At 38.7% G+C, this 20739-nt stretch overlaps 1 protein-coding gene and 1 long non-coding RNA gene across 2 annotated transcripts in view; one reads left to right on the top strand and one right to left on the bottom strand.

Annotated features, from left to right (window-relative positions):
• Positions 1 to 3404, top strand: LOC140234113 (uncharacterized). Its single transcript, XR_011901578.1, has 5 exons — positions 1 to 115; positions 548 to 661; positions 1365 to 1478; positions 2538 to 2651; positions 3337 to 3404. It is a non-coding gene; the product is annotated as an uncharacterized lncRNA (long non-coding RNA).
• Positions 3405 to 13829: 10425 nt separating this feature from the next.
• Positions 13830 to 20739, bottom strand: part of LOC140234422 (transcription factor AP-2-alpha-like) — a 123990-nt gene continuing 117080 nt past the window's right edge. Inside the window, exons 10-11 of the mRNA XM_072314467.1 lie at positions 15068 to 15209; positions 13830 to 14166 (exon numbers count right to left, since the gene is read on the bottom strand). Coding sequence (XP_072170568.1) covers positions 13830 to 14166; positions 15068 to 15209 — 479 coding nt within the window. The remainder of the gene's footprint in view (positions 14167 to 15067; positions 15210 to 20739) is intronic.

Below are 20739 nucleotides of genomic sequence, written 5' to 3' on the forward strand. Positions count from 1 at the left end.
GATATCGACGAATGTGCGAGCATCCCCTGTTATCATGGAGCTACCTGTAACGATTATATTGGCTCCTACAACTGCACTTGCCCATTTGGATACAAAGGAGCACATTGCGATGTTGGTAAGGAGGCGTACAAGACTTTATTTAAACGAAACTATCCATCTCTTAATGTATGATATAACTTATGATGTATTCTAAAACAAAACAATACAAAACAAACGAAAAAAAAAAAAAAAACATGGAGCGACCGAAACATTGCATGTTCTCATATAAGGACCACGTCGTGAATGGGTCTTTGGTTTTGATTCAAACTAAGTCCAGCAAAACAAAATGATAAAACCCGACACCCGTCAACAAGATACAATTTGACAGATTCGAAAAATTCATCGACCATGATTATGCAAAAACCTTACCTGATTCGCATGCATGTTTCGGCAAAACACTCAAGGCGTAAAGCCTCGTGATAACAACAATAATATAAAACATGCATCGAAGATTGTTTTCTAATAGCGGAAACGTTGCGTGAAATTACAATTGTGTCTTATCTTTCAGATATTGTTGAATGTGTAAGCAATCCTTGTCAAAATGGAGCTACATGTAGTGAACTCATCAGCGGCTATCAGTGCATCTGCTCAGATGGCTATGTAGGAACGAACTGTGAAAACGGTGAGATGTAATGCAGCACAACTCTGTGATATAATTTATGTAACAAATCACATTCAGAAAAGCAGACCGAATCACTTGCTTCAGTAAAAGGCATACTCAAATATCTCGAAAAACCACGTAGCAAAACGCTAATGTCTTCATTACCCTTGTTTTTATTGCTGTTGTTGTTGTGATGTGTGTGTGTGTGTGTGTGTGTGTGTGTGTGAGTGTGTGTGTAAACAATCATTGTTCAGTGTGCATCTTCCTGTTCATCGCAGAAATAAATGCAAAAATAAAGAAATTCAAGCGTTTTTTTTTTTTTTTTTTTTTTTTTTTTTTACATATTTGACAATGGCTAAGACCCGACGTGATCCTTGAAGAGGTTTGTGCAATTTTGTACCTTTAAGTTGAAACCTATTAGGACATCTGCAGTAAACTACTTCAATAAATCAAGAGAAGATAGAGTCAGAGTCACACAATTTAAGACAGAAGTAGGAAGTTTCAAACCTGTTTCATTACATTCTCCGACCTTTTAAAAAAAAAAAATCAGTTTCGAAGGATTGTATCATAAATCAATTAATATAAAGGAACACATATCATTGTATGATAAGTGTCTCCAAAATGAAATGAAAACTCTCTTTTGAATTACTCTGTTGTGCATTAAGATTAAGAAAATGTAAATGAAACATAAGACTTTGACCCCGTCACCTTTTTTTTTTTCCAGAGATCGACGAATGTTCTAGCAATCCGTGTCAAAACGACGGGACCTGTGCAGAAGGCGTAAACTACTACACCTGTGTGTGTCTCGAGGGATTTCAAGGAATAAATTGCGAGTTCGGTAAGAATGAGTACGGGAGGCATTCGTGAGAACAAATCTGCAAAAAGAACGTAATTAGGGTCTCATCTTTTCCTGAAAGAACCATAAACATATAGGTCAGTAAGAATATAAAGAAACAAGACAATACAATGTCTATGTTCTGTTACAAAACTTGGCAGATAAGCTAGTTTTCCCCCATGCAACCATGCAACCGAGAGAACGTGTTTTACGTAGGCCTATAGACGCTCACATCTGCACATGAAGGGTTTGTTTGCAAAAACCGATAAGTCCATTTTTGAAGATTTTGAAGTACGATCTCTGTCATAACGTACAAAATAATACCTTTGAAATGATATCTTGGTCACTACATATAAAGGTATATTTTTGAAGTTATGGTCAAAAGAAGCAAAAATTTTCTTATTATTATCCTTATTTTTCGTAACCTTTAATCGCAAATATCTCCATTTGGCAAATATGGACTTATCGTTGCAACTGATTGACAAATTGCCCTACATCGACGTAAATAAGCACTGAATTGATCAGTGTTTTAGTAGTAGCCATGATAAAAAATCATGGGCGTACATACTCGAGTAGGATTCGAACCTACGACCTCCTGATCACCGGACAGGCGGAGATGACGCCTGGAGATGACGCCTGTCCGGTGATCAGGAGGTCGTAGGTTCGAATCCTACTCGAGTATGTACGCCCATGATTTTTTTATCATGGCTACTACTAAAACACTGATCAATTCAGTGCTTATTTACGTCGATGTAGGGCAATTTGTCAATCAGTTGCAATGAAAACACCTCGACGGAAGAATTTTCATGAATTTGTATGGACTTATCGGTTTTTGCAAACAAACTCTTCACATGTTCATCAGGCTTCAGGGGATAGATTGTTATTAGAAAATCTGCTTGTCCTCAAGGAATTAGCAATGTTTACGGGCGGTAATGTGTGAAACTTTCTTCTAAAGAGCAGTACTTACACCGAAGAGGCTAATCAGATTTATTTTTGATATTAATTATGGATAGTTTTACTCGTACATTTCAAACTACGATAAACTTTTCCTTTATTTCTCAGAAATCAACGAATGTGCCAGCAACCCATGTAAACACAACGGTACCTGTACAGACAGTATTGATTTCTTCAACTGCACCTGCCCACCAGGTTTTCAAGGAATTGAGTGTGAAGAGGGTGGGTATATTGATGACGCATCGCTTGGTAATGGAATTAACTTGAATGTCAATACGATATCATCACACAGCAGTTCCAAACTAAGAATCTATGATGTACATTTCGGTGTGCCTTTCACTCTTCTCCCAGTCCAATCTCATTTTCAGGAAATGAAAATATTGAGATAATAAGAATGACATGTGTCCTCCTGGACAAGTGATATCCATTTTCGTTGCATGATTATGTCAGGAAAGAGTCAACATTGACAGTTTGTAATCAGCGTTTTTCTCGTTTTCACATCCTATCTGTTCACATTGGCTTTCTTGTCGATTGCAATGAGGCGCTAGTGGATAGCGTGTCGTCTGTATATCAAGAGTACTGACAAATTTTCCACGATACAATGTTGCTAAATTTTAGACAAAAGTGAAAACATCGACAAAAGCGAAAATATCGAAGATTCATTATCGGGATGATAATGATTTTACCAACATTGTCATGTATTTCAATGTGCATGATCGAAATCAACTGATTTATGTCAATTGCTATCAGTGAAATATCTTGTGAGACAATGTTATGGGTTGTTGGTTTTGCTTTTGTTTTGGTTTTTTTTTTTTTTTTTGTCCAACAGTGCCCAATCAATTGTCCATTCACGTTACTGTCTTTGTTGATTATCATGTTTATTTATTTATCTTTGTCCACGGAGCAGAGATTAATGAATGTGAGAGCAGTCCGTGCCATAATGAAGGAACGTGTCACGATGGAGTCGCCGAGTACACCTGTCTCTGCCTGGAGGGGTATAGGGGCCATCACTGTACTGAAACTGAAAGTATGGCATGCCTTCGAGATCTGTAGTTTGTTTGAAATTATGCAATGCTTTGTAATATGTTGAATTAAGTTTCACTGTCGTTTCTGTTTCATGAACTGATCCCCACGTTAAGGAAAATCGAGACCTCGTAGTAGGTAGTTCGGATATGGGTAAGGTGACATTCGTATAAGCTACAGAAAAATGAAAGAAAGCAATATACATTTTCCACAACAGAATCAAATTAAAAAAAAGAAATTAAACTTTTTAATTCCGTTCTGCTTCACTGCCACCTTTATGACATTGTGCTTAACTAGAAACATGATGCAAGGAATTGCAAATACTTGATTATTATACAAAACCGTCAAACTTCTCTTTAGAATGAGATGACATACAGAACACAGATTATGTAAAAAGTGCAAAATGTTCTAGTAATGGGAATGAAATCATTTGCAAGCATAACGTTTCACTTTATTTCAGCTCATGTTATGTTCATTTAGTCAAAGTATTTGTTATTTCGGGTTGTTATTTTTTTGTTCGAATATACCAAACATTTATTACTCTTCATTTTTATTTTCAGACATGGCAACAAATAACACAGGTAAGCGGAAAGATTAAGTTCACGTTTGATGTCCTCTTGTTGAAAGCGTGCTAAAATGTGATTCAGCGAAGCAAGATATCGCAATGAAAAACAGTTCAACACGTCCAATAAAACAAATCAGTGGCTGCCATATTAGAAATTATTGATATCACGATTCTAGATAATAAACATGCTAATGTCGGTTTGCTTCCACCAGCCTTCTAATATTTGTTTTTGTCCTTCCTCTCATTACAGTCAGTTTCTTTGTATCTCTTTTCAGTAATTCAGACCATCAAAATTGTCTTTAATTTGTCATTAGTAAAACCTTACTTTATTAATCTATATATCATCAACTTTCCTTATCTTTTAAGATTTTCGATCGGCTTAATTATAATGACAAATAAAGCAGGCATGATCTCCTAAATGTATGGAAAGGGTCCCTGCTTTCATGCGTTACCAAACGAGTTACTCCTTATTGTACTACGCATGTACATCTATTCTACAGTTGTGCACGAGAGCAAATGTGTGACGAAGCTTGAAAAGCAACTCCCCCCCCCCCAAAAAAAAAAAAGAGAAAAGAATAAAAAAGTGTGTTACTCAAGTGAGACAGTAATAGATGACTGGTAATGATTGCGAAGTATGTAAAGAAATTATTGAAATAATAACATTGTTACTTTAGTAAAACAAGGCAACTCGTGCTTTATTTTACTCTATATTCGATACTAATAAAACGTAGACCATTTTGTTTGCTTTAGTTTAGTCTGTCACTTTTCTATCATCTTTTTCGTTGTGAATACAGTATTTTGTTCTGCTCTCTTCTCATCTGCGGTTACCCGCTCCTTGCTCTTTGAATATTTTCATCAATAAATGGTGTTCTCTTTTGTCACAGTGGTGTTAGCTGCGAGTCTCTCCGTCCTGTTTTTGATCATCCTGCTTATAATATCAGCAGTCATCATAAGCCAGTGAGTAGTGCTTTTATTTCAGTATAAGTCGTACTCGGACACTAGAATAATTCTCTTGCACGTTCAGTATTGGTCACTTTGGTCATGGTTGCCCGGTAGTTCAAGGTATACATGCATAATACGTTCCAGGACGTATTGTATTCGCGAAGGTGTGCTTGTATAAATTATCTAGTTAACGTGTCAAAAGACGATAACATAAGTAAATTTGTTGAATAAATAATAGTGAAAGCTGACTAGATGAACCAATATAAAATACTTTTTTTGTTGAAGTGAAAATGATGATATGGTTAGGAGATGGAGAGAGAGCATCAAATCATTATTTAAAGCCCAAAGAAAGTTCTGGTACGCCTGCAAAAGTTGTCAACTTTTGCTCCAAAATGTGAACGTATGCCTAGGAAATGTGCGGAATAACGCTGTAATAACAAGATATTCGATGGGTAACGACGAAAATGGGAAATATTAACCAAAAACGTTCAGTCTCAGAACTTACCCGAACGGGGTCAGGCTAGACACGGACTCGGGGATAACTCGGCCTCGCTTTGCTTGACGGCGGGATAATTGGTTGTCCCTCTGGATTGTACAGCGTTGTACTGTGCATATTGGAGCGGCCTGTATAAACTACATTGTAGCTTCTGGCTACTCTTACTCGCAGTAATGGTCCGAGTTGTTACAACGCGCGCATCAAAAACCTCTTTGGCGCGCATGCAAAATTAGTGTGCGCCTCTCAAACAACTCTAAAAACAATCAAAGACGCTTGATAAACAACAACAAAAACTTCAAAGACCGCGCGTCTCAGCAACTGAGGTGATGTGCGTATACTATGGGCTTGAGGTCCGCGCGCTGTCCATTTGTTTTGTACAGGATTAGCACGCACTTTCCTGTCTGCTCATCAAGGCCTCGTTTGGTACCCATAGTATAGAGTACGTACATGGCGATCACGAACTGTGTGTAAATTGTCTGAAATAGGGTCGAGTTTTCCCTGAGACCGAGTTAGTCTGGAGCCTTCTGGAATAAAAGTCGGTCTACCGACTTTTATTATTTTTCTCAAAATACTCCAAAACGACTCATCATTCCGGCAAACCGCGTCAGCCAGGTAAGTTTCTTTGTAGACTCTTTCGATATATTGCAAGCAAATATGAAATGGTGCCAGACGGGTTCTCAGGCCCTTACCAGAACTTTGTTTTCACTTTAAAAGAGGAATGAGTAATGTTGACTTCTCGTTCTGCAGTCGTATGTTGTTGGGTTTTTTTTTTTTTTTATGAAGTCCCCGGAATCTCATGTTTTGCTCTGTTTTATTATTATGTTGCTCAACTTTATAGTCACGGGAAGAAGGGCAACGAAGTGGCGCCCTCTACGCCAGTAAATGTACATTCCAACGCCGATTTACATCTCATGTGTGATAATGAGACGAAACTTGGATGGATCGAGGACAGCGGTAAAGCCCATAAAAGCAAGGAGTCATGGGATATTGGAGATACGACGACTTCCGCCTGGGGATCAGAGAATGACTCGGGATACATTATTGACCCGGAATTATTTGTCGATGACCAACTGTGACCTTATCTTCCTCAAACAGAGCTGTTGTTTAACATTAATATAAGAGACAAGAGAGTGCCGGGCACGTAAAGGATGAAGGCGCATCTTTGCACGTGTGTGTTCGTGTGTGTACGTGTATGTGCGTGTGTGTGTGTGTGTGTGTGTGTGTGTATGTGTGTGTGAGAGAGAGAGAGAGAGGAGAATAACAATGATGATAAAAGAGAGAAGGAAGAGTTAATACACAGAGACAGATAGAAACATTCATATCGTGTAGGCGGTTTATCACGCCTCACAGATCCTTCGGAGTCGAGCAGCACTTCAGTGGAAACGTCAGACTCAATCGTTTATTCATCGTTGCTTGTTTTTCATCCACCTGCCGTGAATGCAACATCCTGCCTTATAAGATGCAGAAAGAAGATGTTAACTAGTTGCATGATAAAGTACAATGTACGATGTACGCCAGCCCTTGGCTTATACATCCTGATGAGAAACACAACAGGGAGAAGGGCGCCCTGTGCGATCTTCTTTAGCAGCTGACTTTACGAACGCGGATAACTCCAATAATGTGCCCGTGTGTCGCGCAAAGTTCTCAATTTGATTTCGAAACAAAAAGACAACACTGTGTGGGAGGTGAGCTAGGTAGCTACTTCATTGTTTCCTTTTTATATCAGGATTATCATGGCGCTTACTTTGTCAGTGCCAGGTGAAATATCTGAATATTGAGATTAAGTTATATACTTCTTAAACAATGAGTTTCTGCGTATTTTCTGCGTATTACTGTAGTGATTTGGATACAAGGTAAAATAAGCAGACATTCTGCGGATTAAATTCAAAGGCCAAGTAGAAATTTTAGGTAGTTTTCCTGAGAAGAAGTGAAATTGTTTTGTATCTTGTTTTCAGTTTTGATTTGTATGCATTGTATATAAATGTCAGAGGATATCATGAGCTACTCCGTTTCATTGTAGTCATAGGCATGGTCAGATGGCAGCGAAAAAAAGAAGAAGATCGGATTGTGTAATATGGCGGACACTGCTGCGCCATTCGTTTCTGTTCTATGTTTGTGACGTCAGAGCAAGATGGTGGCGATGTGAATTCGTCGACTCCCAGTACTACCACCAATGGCTCGCATGTTGTTATGTGCAAAGTTTTGTATGTGCGCGTGTATGTGTGTTTGTGTGTTTTCACATACTTGAAGTGCTTCTCAGTGGCCCTAAAAATTGGTTTGTCTGAATAGAAGCAGAAGAATGAGCGGATTAGAACAAAGTGATTGTTTGAGCAAATTCTTATCAAAAAAAACAAAACATGATTTTTAAAGTTATGATCAATCATAAATTGGAAATACAATGATATAGCGTGAGAGCTCACCATCCATTTGCCCTGTGCCTAAAATTCGACAAAGTCTGTTTGTTTTTTCTTTCTTTTTCTTCTTCTTCTTTTTTTTTTATGGATGTCGGGATATTCTTGTGCATGCAGTTGTTGCTAAGAAAATACTTGAAATGATTAAACTAAGGATGCATGACTGTGTGATTGGACATTTACTTGGCTGGAAAATAACATTTCATATCACAGATCAAAAGTCTCAGTGTGGGATGAGCTCACATGTGAAACAACAGAATTGCCAATTTGTGTTTGAGAGATCACAAGTTCAAGAAATCATATCTTTCCCAATAGTCATCAGAATTTGATCAAATTAAACCCTCCTGTTTCTGTAACCTCTCTACACGATTTCCTTTTTAAATTCCCATTAAATCAGCGAAACACTGAACCTTTAACAATCAACATCGACCTCGTCAGATTGAGCCCAAACCTCTCGCCTTAATTAGACTCTTCGAACATAAAATGCTAAAAACTTCCATGTAGACATAAATATTATGTTCCATGTTGGTCTCTTTATTTGACATATCTCTCCGCAGATAGGTTTCAAATCATATAAATCTACAGAAAAGTGTAAATAACCGTACAGACTAGATCGGTTCTGTTTGACACAACGCATGATACGAAACAAGCTCACTTTATGAAACAAATTACCTTTCTTTCTTTTTCCCCCGGAAATATTGAATTCAAGTGTGAACAATAACATACAATAAACAAATGCAAGGTAAAGAACATCAGTTTCTTTCAGAAATTTATGGTTTAAGTTTAAGATAACAGTCCATGACACCTTAAAGTAGACAGGTGGAAAAAAAAAAATCTGTATGAAAGCGCAGTTAGAATAACGGAACACAGACTAAAATACATTTCACTGATTCCTTCAGGCCAACATTACGTAGGCTCAAAGGTATCAGCGAAATGATGACGTCACGATTCTACTTCAGATGAGAATACTGATTAGGTGGATGTCTAAGTCTTCGCACATGACAACAGACTTTTGATAGGTCTGTAGGGTGCTACTTAAAAATAAAGGAAGGATAGAAAGCACGAAATATTTCCGAAAGCGCACATCTTCGAGGAGTATTGTGTTTGGAAAAAAAAAACCAACAACAACAACAACGAAGAAGAAGGAATTTCACAAATAGCTGTGTCATCTAGCCAATTATGACCGTTTCTCTCTACGGCAGTACGTGTTATCCATATTAAAAATAGATACGCATTACTGTCACCATGGGGGAATGGCGCCCTCGTAGGGTCTGTGAGCATTTTTTTTTTAATTCGAAACTTGTTACCCAACAATATCAAGTAACCATGGTAACCATGGCAAAGACTGCAAATGATCTGAAAGCGTCAATAACACAATGAAATACAAGCGGAGCTAGGTGTTTGACCTTCAAATAACCCGTTTTCTTTATTTGCACTTACTTGAAGGAAACTTAAACGTTGCTTTCTTTTGTACAAAACATCGGATTGTCTCACCCTTTTTCTAACATCTGAATACTGCAAAACACAAAACACTTGGCACAAGTCGCTCTTTAAAACTTATCAATACACAATATCTCGAAAACGTAAACACAGTCTGAATCGATTAGAGTTGTCCAAATGAACATGGAAATTTGATTCCCACTGTACAAATGATTACTACAGTGCTTTTCATGATTGTCCAACTTGTACGATATAAAATTTGTGATATATCAAACATTCATTAACACAAGGTATACTAGTCACCACGGCTTCTCCTCAAGGCGCTTTAACCGAATGGAGTTACTTGTACAGAAAAACTTATTTATATCACGTAGGTAACTTCGCATTTCTCAGTTCGTGTGACCGAACTGTATATGAACCCATTCCGACGGTATTACGATGTTATCATTACTGAGCACACAATTTAAATATCTCTTCGAAATCGTTTCACAAACGAAAGAAAACGAAAAGAGAGAAATCGGTGAAAACGTCTCTGATTCACCAAAAAAAACGTTGTAAAATATGGAACTGAATGACATGCGGAACACCATTTCAATAAACTACACGTAAAACATTCTCTCTGCTACACATCGCTTTCCTACGGTACAAAATCTGCGAAATAGTTTCTTCTAAAAGTCCACAATTCGTAAAGAACATATTCACTGTACATTTTTTTTTTCCAATTTAGAAGACAAGCAACCAAGAACATCCATACGCCTAGTCATCATGTTCTTTCCCTATAGGCTAGAGCTTGAAGAGCAATAATGTGTTTTGGGGACGAACGGTTTGTTTCGTAACAGAGAATCACATAAAATGTACTAAGAAAAGAACGAACAGCAAAGATGCCTACTCATAAATTTGTGTCATCAACAACACACACACACACAAAAAGTGTTGGGTACAACATCCGATGGGTATACTGAGCGGCACGCAACGGTCAGATTGACAGAGGGTAAGATGATGGACATCTTTAGGGGAAAGCGAGAACTGATCGGAAATTGATGACTTGTCTTTCACATAATATGTTGATTTCTTGGCTTTGTCAAGATTCAGCTACTGTAGCTCAAGGTTCGATAGGACTAATAGGCGTACGATTGTTCGTGATTGCTCGGAAAATACCCTGCATGGCGTTAACAAACATCATGATACAAAAATAAATAACATGAAGACTACAAGAGTGTTGAGAGCTTGCAAGTGAAATTTAATGTTTTGATTAATCATTACATGGCACTTGCAAGGTAGGTGGGATCGCATCACGTGCATGTTCGCACCACTGGGTAAGTTTAGGCAGACTTCCAACTTATTGTTGTGTCCGTGTTACCCAGTAAACATGACAATCGTTCCATAATGTTAAAAAAAAAATCTATACAATTCTCTCCATCAAAAGTTGTGACATAATATCGTCCAGTATTGAAACATTAACGCCGGACAAGATAAAAGCACAAAACATAACAAAGACCACAAGAACAAAACAAACAACAAACATCGTTTATTTTCCATTACAAAAATAGGCCTAAAAGTAATTGCCAATTATTGTCATTTTAGTGAGAAAGGCAAGCATGTTTTTGTTTTTTTTTTCCCCTCTGGTGGTCATTGTACAGGACTGAAAATTCTTACTTTTGTCATGTGCAACTGTAGTGACTAGAACTCTTCTTCCGATCACTTCTTTTGAAACAAAAATGCCTTGCATTGCTAATTTCACATCTCAAAGACAGTGCTTTGATTTTTCTTTCTTATTTCAAACTTAACAGGGATACCAAAATAGCCATATTTTCACGATCATTGGCAAATCGTCATTCATCGTTGTATTGGTTGGTACAAAGGGAGACACTTCGGGTGCCATGACTATTTCAGCAATTTGATATTGTAAGTTATCAATGTAGAGTAAGTATGAGAGATACAGAATGAAGGAATTACATACAGAATGAATTAGAGATTGACAGAATGAAGGATAGAAAGAAGGAGGGACATAAATAGCAGATAGGTAGAGAGAGAAAGGGGAGGAGAAATCCATGTCGAACTCATTTGTTTGATACGAAAGGTATTTCCTGACCAGGTACAGGTGTCCATCTGGGTCAGTAACAAAATGTGAGTTTGTTAGTAGGGGCAAAACGTACAGTACATCGCACATGTTGGGACAACAGACGTAGCGGGCGTCCTGGCGACTATGTTGTCACCGTCACCATTACTGACCCACTTTGATTTCTGTCCGTGATTCCCCTGAACTGTTGTACATTTCAAATAAACATGACAGACAAATTCAATTAAACAATTACAGTTGATTATTTGGATCATGTGCAGTTTTCGCCTACATTAAACATGGTCTCGATGTCGAGTTAACTTCTAAACACCACTACATTTCAGTCACTTAAACCAAATTTCATCCCGAAGGTAGAATGAATGCTGAGTGGAGAATGACTTCATTTTCCAGTACCCTGCCAGACTCTATCAAAAACCATCAGTTAACGATTCCTTTTGGTTGATGTTTCAGTAAGAAAGGTTTGTGCGGCTGTGGTGCACTGGGTGATGTGTATTACTTTTGTTAAGTCTCGCTCACCGACGAGTTACTGACATTAACAGATAGGACTCCCTCTGGTAGTCAATGATTCAAGTTCTTTAAGGACCGAAGATTCATACTCGTATCATTGACCACACAAATTTTCCAACCTAGTGTAACTTGTAACATGCCTTGTGCGAAATAGGATGTTGCAACAAATCAAGGAGAATTTCATACTTCGTCGTTAGATGTAGTCGTCTGCAAAAGATGGCAAGGGTTAGATTTATGCCGAAAGGGACACCGCTAATGAAGTAATATTCACAAGTGAGCACTTGCCAAACTTTTGAAATTAAGCAAGGTCTCAACAACATACGTACAAGGAACATTCATGCTCTAGGCTGTGGTATTCTTGGCAGAGGTAATTGCCATTAAAGTGTCCGTCATTGGAAAATGTTGCAGAAGAAGGGTTATCAAAAAAGTCAACAAAATATAAATCAATTTGGTCGCATTTACCAGCTCTTTAAGAGCCTCTACAAAGGTGCTTAATTGAATGCTACTTTCACGTTCCTTTAGGCATGTCTGCATATTTGGTCACGAATATGTTTCGTTATCGAAAACACTTCTATTAAAAAGAAAAACAAACAAAATCTCACGCTTTGCACAATCGTTACGTTATGGAAAAAATCACACTGTTAATTTCAAACAAATTAAGCTTAACACTCTCCGAGTGCTTTGATATTCTCTGTTTTATTTACATTTCTACACAAACGGAAATTGAAGACGAGGTTTTTCTTTGGATTTTGCCTGTTTGGAGAAAAATAAGAAGCTCGATTTTATTTGATTCCCCATCTACATTTTCGACAGGAATGGACGTAATTTCGTTGGGCACATATTCAACCATGCCCATCCCTGATCATATTTACTATAAAAAGGATAATAAGAAAATCAGCTAGTTGTTATCAATCTCGAAAAAGACGGAAGATTATACCCACATGGACTCTTAAATAACTTCCCTTGTACTCCTATCTTGGCACATTTATGAAATAGCAAAAAACTCACAGAAAAATATGGTACACATCTATCTAAACATATTGATCGATTTGCACGAAGCAAATAGCACTCTGTTCGGTGGGTCGGTTCTCCTCACATTCACTTATAAGCACAATAAAAAATACAGCATCATACAGACTGCACCTCAAAGTGATTGATTGTCCATTGTGTCTGTCCAGGTTCCAGGACTGAGTTGCTTGATTCTAATGTTGCTGTGGTTTGCTGTTGTTTTAAGATCACCACACCCTTTGCTCCACCTCCTTTTTGTAGCTTTTCACATTAATGTAGAAAAAGCCAAGCGAATGAGAAGTGAGTCGCGTGGAGAGTGTGGGGAACTTTTAAATCTCTGCGCGCAGTATGGGGACAGCGGTCACTGTGGAATAGTGCACGAATTTATCACATGCAAAATATAATGTCGAAGTCTTACTCCATAGAAAAAGTTGCACTTGTCCGTGATTGTCATACAACTGTTTTATTTCTGTGTTCGCAGAGTTCTCCACAGGTGAGCGCAGTGACGGCCACCATAGGAATGAGTTCTATGTACATGATACCATCAAATAATTTGTACAGAATCGCAGGGCAACCATCGAGATGAGATCGTCAGATCTTGCTTCGCTCTCTCCCAACAAGATCTGCAGTCTTTTCATACACTATATATATAAACACGTCTGTTTCTTCTTATTCTGTATGTAAAATGTGATCAACCCTGCCTCCGAAATAAGAAAAAAAAAAGATCAAAATCACTCATCCTAGTTGCCAGAAAAGGTCAGTCCGTTTAACTCTAGCAGCACCAGCAAATAAAATATGCATCTCTCGATATCGTGCAAGAACTTGGTCACTGGTCATGAAAGTGTTAATATTGTCCATGTCAGGGGACTCTTTTTGGCGTGCAGTGGTAAGGCGCCCTCCACGGAGAATGAAAACAAGCGGCGTCGCCTCATACAATGTCCTTTGCGCGGTTTTCGTTCTTGTCGTCCCCTTTCGACGGGCTACCGTCCATCTTGTTCACGACGTTGCCGCCAGAGCTGGGCGTGGTGGGGTGCGGTGGGATGCTGTTCGGAAACGCCTTCTCGATGTACTTGAGCATTTCCGTCAGGCAGTTCTGCAGCGTGGCGAAAGCCGCCGAGAGGGCCGGGGTGCCGAAGCCATGGCTGATTAGGCTGAAGTGCGTCAGACACCGCTGAATGGACGGTTCAAGGATGGGCTGGGGTCGAGTGTTGCCGATCGGGGACCGATCCTGACACAGGACGTCTTGTAGCTCCTTGGTGATTTGTCTGCAGGGAGAAAGTGTTCGAAGAAAGGCGCAATTACAGAACTGGGACTATGTGGGACGATCAAAATACAGTACGCTCTGTCATGTGATGAACAACTGGAGACTATTGTCTCTATTTCGAGGGTAACAAAATGAGATCCTCATACTCCAATTGGCCTCTTAAATGTTATATAAATTAGACGAGCAGTACGATGATGGAAGACTTAAATGTAGGGACAAAGGACTCTGTTTATTTATATTCCATCTAAAGCAAATGAACGTAATATAAAAACTGTATCCTTGCTCTATCAGTCTGGTAATGGTTGCGTTAAAAAAATCCATGTACAACCTCCCTCCTCCCCCCCCCCAAAAAAAAAGAAAGAAAGATAGGACCTAGATGTATTTGTCATTTGAAAGGCACGTGATTACGACGTCCCAATAAATGTGAATGTTCTTTCCTCCCCTAAACACGTTCTAAGTATCAATACTGCCCGGAAGGGTGATTATATCCTTGGACAATGTCTTTTACCTATTATTCTTACATTATTCTGTTTTCATCAAGGCGTGTTGCTGGGTATTTAGCAACATCACGCTTATAGGAATGGCAGGACCACCCGAGAAGAAAAATGCTTCTACGTAAGAGGACTCTGGTTACTGTTGGCATAGAAGACCGTAATGTTAATAAGACGGGTACATACGTAGTTACGACTCTTTGTTGACTCTTGAAGAAATAATCCCTGTTGCAGTTCACTCTGAATGTCGTGAATGTTAAACTGGGACGGAGTGTATGTGTATTCATTAGCCAACAGTGACAAGAGATTATGATGTACGTGTATGCAATGGTGGCAGTAGTCCGACAAACTCGAAAGTCGTGCCAGTACTTGACAGTTTGTATTCTCTGTAAAAATCGGTAGTCGACTTACTTGGCGGCTAGCACCATTTGTCTCCGTGTTTGAATCTCCGAAGGGTCTGTGTGTTGCCTCGTGAGATACTCCGAGAGTTGGCGAGCCGGAAACTCCGTTTCGCACACGTACCCAAAGTCTCGAGCTAAATGAATCGCCTCGCCTGAAGAAATCAGAAAGATAAAAGACAAACAAGAAAGGTGTTTAGAAATGTTGTTACCTTGAACGGCAAAACAAGCCTATATTGCAATTTCGAACTCGTTTACATTTCAGCAGGTAAGGTTGGTTATAAAAATGTATGTCATGTGGAACTTTTCTTTCCTGTAATCACCATCAACTCGGTAAACATTCAGTGGATATTTACCTCCTGTTTAGGAAAGATTATTTTCCTTTTAATCTTCATCACAATTTCCAAGGGATCCTGCTGAATGATGTAATACAATAAAGAAATTCTTGTTCTGTAGCATCGCCTACTAGCGAGCTTTAAATCTGGGACGCTAATCCTACGACCTGACTATCAAACAAAAATGCTGTTCTGCACTGGCGCGAGAAAGCTGTTTGTCTAACCCAGATCTAAAGCTCGCTAGTCACAGCTTTGTGGTGACTTTCATCTGCACAACATTTGTACTCAATCACTCATCTTCTCTCCACCTCTCTCTCTATATATATATATATCAAATAATGTGATATATTGTATATTAAGAGAGAGAGAGAAAAAAAAAAGATACAGATGTATTTCACACACCCCAAAAAGAAAGAAAAAAAAGAAAGATATACATTAATTCACCACGAAACCCTGAATTAAAAATAATCAGAAATAAGTACATGGATTGGACTTTGTGTGATTAGATCTAGTGCTGGCGCTGAGTGAATGAATGGTATGAATAATTCAAACCTATCTCGCTTGTTGTTTTGTTTTGTTTTCTTATTCGATGATAACTTTCAGTAATCTGTCTTCAGTAGATCCCGCACTCTTTTAAAATAGTTATTGGAGAGGGGTAAAGGATAAAACTCCATCCAACTTATCCAACTTAAAAAGATCTTATCGTTAATCCTTTTTCGATCTCATGTCAAAGATGTGTTTTGCTTTAAAGCTTATAGAAAGGAAGTCGCATGATGGTATATACTTTGGCTATCATTGAATACCAAGACACGACTTTCACTCGTCAGTTTGACTCCTGCAGACGGCGTGCGCCGGCAAGCGGCATCATGCAAATAAGATGTGTAAGTTGACTGTTATCACACACGTCATCTCTGCTCACATCTCAAATGGGTGGAGTCGCCCATCTCGATTGTTCAGGGGATACTAGTGCGCCATTCATGCGATGATACGCATCGCCGCCATTCATACTTCCCTCCCTGCTCACCGTTTTACGCAGAGCACTCGTAAAGCTGCGCAGCTCTTTTCCGTGAAACCACGCGGCGGTGGGCAACTAACAGTATGATCGTCATTACAGAATCATTAAAACCGCAAAGATGCAAATGAGAAAGATGTAGTGTATGCGAGAGTCCAAATATATTTCAGTTCTACCGTCTTCCAGCATGACATTTATTATCAAAGTGGTTTCCATCGTGATATAGAGAATGATGACAGATTGAAATCACTATTTTGCTACCACGCTTGTGTAATATCGATGATTGTTCGAGGCTTCATCAAAATGAGAAGAGGCGTCGTTGAGTGAGTCGCCCTCTACGTCCATTCGGCGAACATGATAATACCAAACACCGCCAGCCGGCTACGTCCCCCGAGTGGGATACCCTATTCATTTCGGTTTCTTGTGAGTTAGATGTCAATGACAGAGGCTGAGACGTGGATGGATAATTCATGGTGTCCTAATGGACAGAAATCCGATTATGACCAGCCATGGACACAGGGAGATGGATTTAGTACTGGACCAGTCTTCTTTCCATATTCAACAGATTAAACTGTCATGGTTCATTGGCATAAAAGTACAGCAATCTTCTGTTGTTGTTTCCTGACTATGCTCTTCATGGTGCCATTCGTTTCATTTGGTCTTCATCATCATCATCATCATCACCACCCTTTTCTTCTTCTCCTTTTGCTTTCCCTTCTCATCCTCCTTTTCTTCTTCTTTTGAAGGTGAAGCAATTTGCACATTTTTTCTTTGTTATTAATGTCAAAGCGAACACGATTAAATCAAAATAATGAATGACCTGAATTTATTATTATTTTTTTTTTTGCTGTAAGGGAGATTCATGGTAAAAGAAGAAGAAAATCATGAGTCGAATTCGAATACGTCTGATAAGTTATCATCATCATTATTATCTTCATTATTGTTATCATTATAATTGTAATTATAATCATGGTAATGATAATTATTATAATTATTATCATCATCATAATCATCATTACCAGTAGTTAGTATAGTAGTAGTAGAATCATTATCATTACTATCATAATCACTGTTATCATCATTATTAATAGTACATCACGAAAACATCACAAAAAGTTTCTGTCACAATTGTAATAGTGAAGATTCATTCCCATTAGGACATTTTCATTTTCTATTGACAACGTTGTGAACAGACTGATATTGTCGGAAAATTCTGAAGATCAGCAGTGAAGAGAATGAAATAAACTATATTAGTAAGACAATTACATCGCTAGTCTATTCTTCATAAATAACTAGTAAGCAAAAACTGGGAGTGGAAGCACATTTGCAATCATACAAAGTAAGAAAGTTATGGAATTCTACATTTTCGATATTTAAAAGTAAGTCCATCAACAGATAGAACAAAATTAAACCTTTCCAGTAATGCCTCACTTGTGACTTAGCAAGGAATATTCTAGACGTTATGATTTAAAAAAAAATGTATTTTCTTATTACTATTTCTTTGTTTTTTAGCAACATTAATCACAAATATCTCAACTTAACAAAAATGGAGTTAGCTCGTTTTGCGATAAAAATTCTTCATATTTTTTATGAAACAATCTAAAGAGCAAATTGTGTGTGACGACCATGCTACTGCCTCAAATCATTCCCTTTGCCTCGAATATAAGTTAAAAAGGGTAAAGATAAACAATTGTTGCGAATAATACAGTAACGATAACAATCACTGCAACAAACAAACACATCATCACTAATTGATCCTTACAAAACTCAGGTGCTGTTCGTTATTCAGAAGGTTCGTTAATCCGAAACACACAAATTCCCTATACCTAGAGGTTCGTTAATCCGAAAATGAAAAAGGGTTCGTTAATCCGAACATTTGTGGCGTTATTCCGAAGGTTTGTTATTCCGAAGATTTGTTAATCCCAAAACGAAATTCGGAAAAACGGACCTTCGGAATAACGAATCTTCGGACTAACGAGCCTTCTGAATAACGAACCTTCGGAATAACGAGCTGTAACCTACAACTCTACAGATGTTTGTTTTTCTTCTTTTTGTGTAGTAGACTTGCGAAGCGAAGAGATGACACCAACATTCTAATTTGCATACGCCATTGTGATGTGTATAACTTTTTCGTGAAAACATACTATTGGACTGCATTAATTTCCACACTATTAAAAAAAAGTCCAATAAGAATTCTAATCAGCGCATTATCTCTTCTTCTAAATCTGGAGTGACATGTACCGATGATTAGTTGCTAAAAATTTAATAATGACATTTCTATTCGACAACCGCTGTGTAGGTTGCAGGTTAGGCTACTACTTCTACATCGTATCGGGTATGACTGGTTCCCAGTCCCACACGTATACAATCACGTTCCAGTTCCTTCTCTTTTTTTTTTCCACGCTATTCAGAAATACGCACAAACAGCTAAGGCGTGAGTCACAATCAAAAAAGCGCGCAAAGGAAAATTCCAAACTCAAAACCGTTGCATGTGTCCTGTGGTGTGAGTGTGTGTTGTTCCCCCGGCTTCCCTTGTTCGTTTGCACAAAAAAGGCAAATATTTCTTGCAAATGATATCCTCCAGCAAAGATGGCAGACACAGATAAAGGCTTGCCATACCGCTTTTCAACGCTGTTGCGTTCGTTGAATCATCACACAGTCCACATGTCAGCCGGAACTATCATTGTGCGAAGAACATTGGAGTGAGAGTCACACACACGCCAATGGGAAATGATGGCTGGCAATTTTATACAAAGTTAACCTGAATGCTATTGCAACAAAATGGACGACACTCCCATACAAAAGATAGATTCATTTGACTGCAATGACATCGTTATGCGACCAGTGCCATTGCTTCATAATATCATTCTTCGACAGGACGTTCAAAATCTATAATTGTCACATTATTAGACGTTTAACACTTCTTATCCTACCAAAAGCTACTGCTTTGCCGCTTTCACGAACGATTCGGTGCAGTTTACAACTGGGCTATGAAAATTTGTCGCCCAGTATGTATGTTTGCCTAAACGGCAAATGTTTTCTGCGATGAATCTATACCTGATAAGAACTTCTTATCACCTAAGTATGTCTCTCCAAAGAAGTACTTCGAAAAGTAGGCCTAATGATAAACCATTTTTACATGGCGCATATCACAAACATGACAAATTAAATCTGTACATGAAAGGGGGAAATGTTAGAAATCGAGGAAAACAGACACGTATACAGCGCAAAGCCTAGTCCATTGACAAGTTGAAAAATACAAAATTCAGTTGTATCCGTAGTTGCAGTAATGTGCTTGTGTGGTATTTGAAATTATCACAACAATATTTGCTTTGCCTTAAGTGGTATCACTCGACTAATACATCATAATAAGTTACAGTAGAATGAGCTAGAATTAAGTAAAAGCATTCATCCGCGTGTGCAACAGACGACCGTGTTATGACAGGATAAAGACGTGTGACACTGGACACTTAGGAACTTTTGAAGGTGCAAGACCGAATATATGGACTGCATTCTCTGTTCTCAAAATAAAATGCTCCTTCCTCCACCGATGTACAGACACTGCTACAATAAACTACAGAAGGTTAAAACAATTGTCACAACTGAAGATGTACGTGACAGGCATTTTAGCATACATACACATCACATGCCGTGTAAAATGGGACGAAAGATGACGGGCAGACGTCTGAGGAAGCCTGACACACAGAAAGGCTGGTGTTTGATGAAGCGCGTACAAGAAAGAGTTGGAGCGTAGAGTCGTGTCTGGTATAAGAAGCCCCTAAGGTGCTCTATGAATATGGACTGATGAGAACTTCCCAAGGGAATGGCGGGACATTTTTTTTCTTGTCTTGATAATCATTGAAGAGAGGAGAGGTGGAGTGTATTTTTTTCTCTATGTATTTTCATTTCTTCATTCCCTCATCGTCAGAGGTAGCCTACATTGCCATGCCTCGCATCAGTAGCGGGAACAACTGTTCGTGCACCGATTTTTACTCGACGTGGAGTGACAATACTTCAGGGTTAATCACCGACGAAGCAGGTCAACCGGAGGGGTGTCAGGCCTTGTTAGCGCGCCAAAGACATCAAGTATGCCTCGGGCAACGGACAAGAAAGAGCCTTCTCCACCAACTCCATCATAAATGGCTTGGGTAAGCCGCTTGACGAGGCGAATGAAGGATGAATTGGGGAATAATTTGTACACGAAGATGATCCTCGACTTTCTCATTCATCAATGATTTTTGCATCTCTCTTCATTCTCTCTCTGTGCCACCCTCTTATCCCCCATCCTACCCCATCTCCCTTTTCTCCCTAGTCAATCCGGCCTCCGCTTCTTCTTCT

Source organism: Diadema setosum, chromosome 10, assembly GCF_964275005.1.
Source record: "Diadema setosum chromosome 10, eeDiaSeto1, whole genome shotgun sequence".
In the NCBI taxonomy this organism is placed as follows: domain Eukaryota; kingdom Metazoa; phylum Echinodermata; class Echinoidea; order Diadematoida; family Diadematidae; genus Diadema; species Diadema setosum.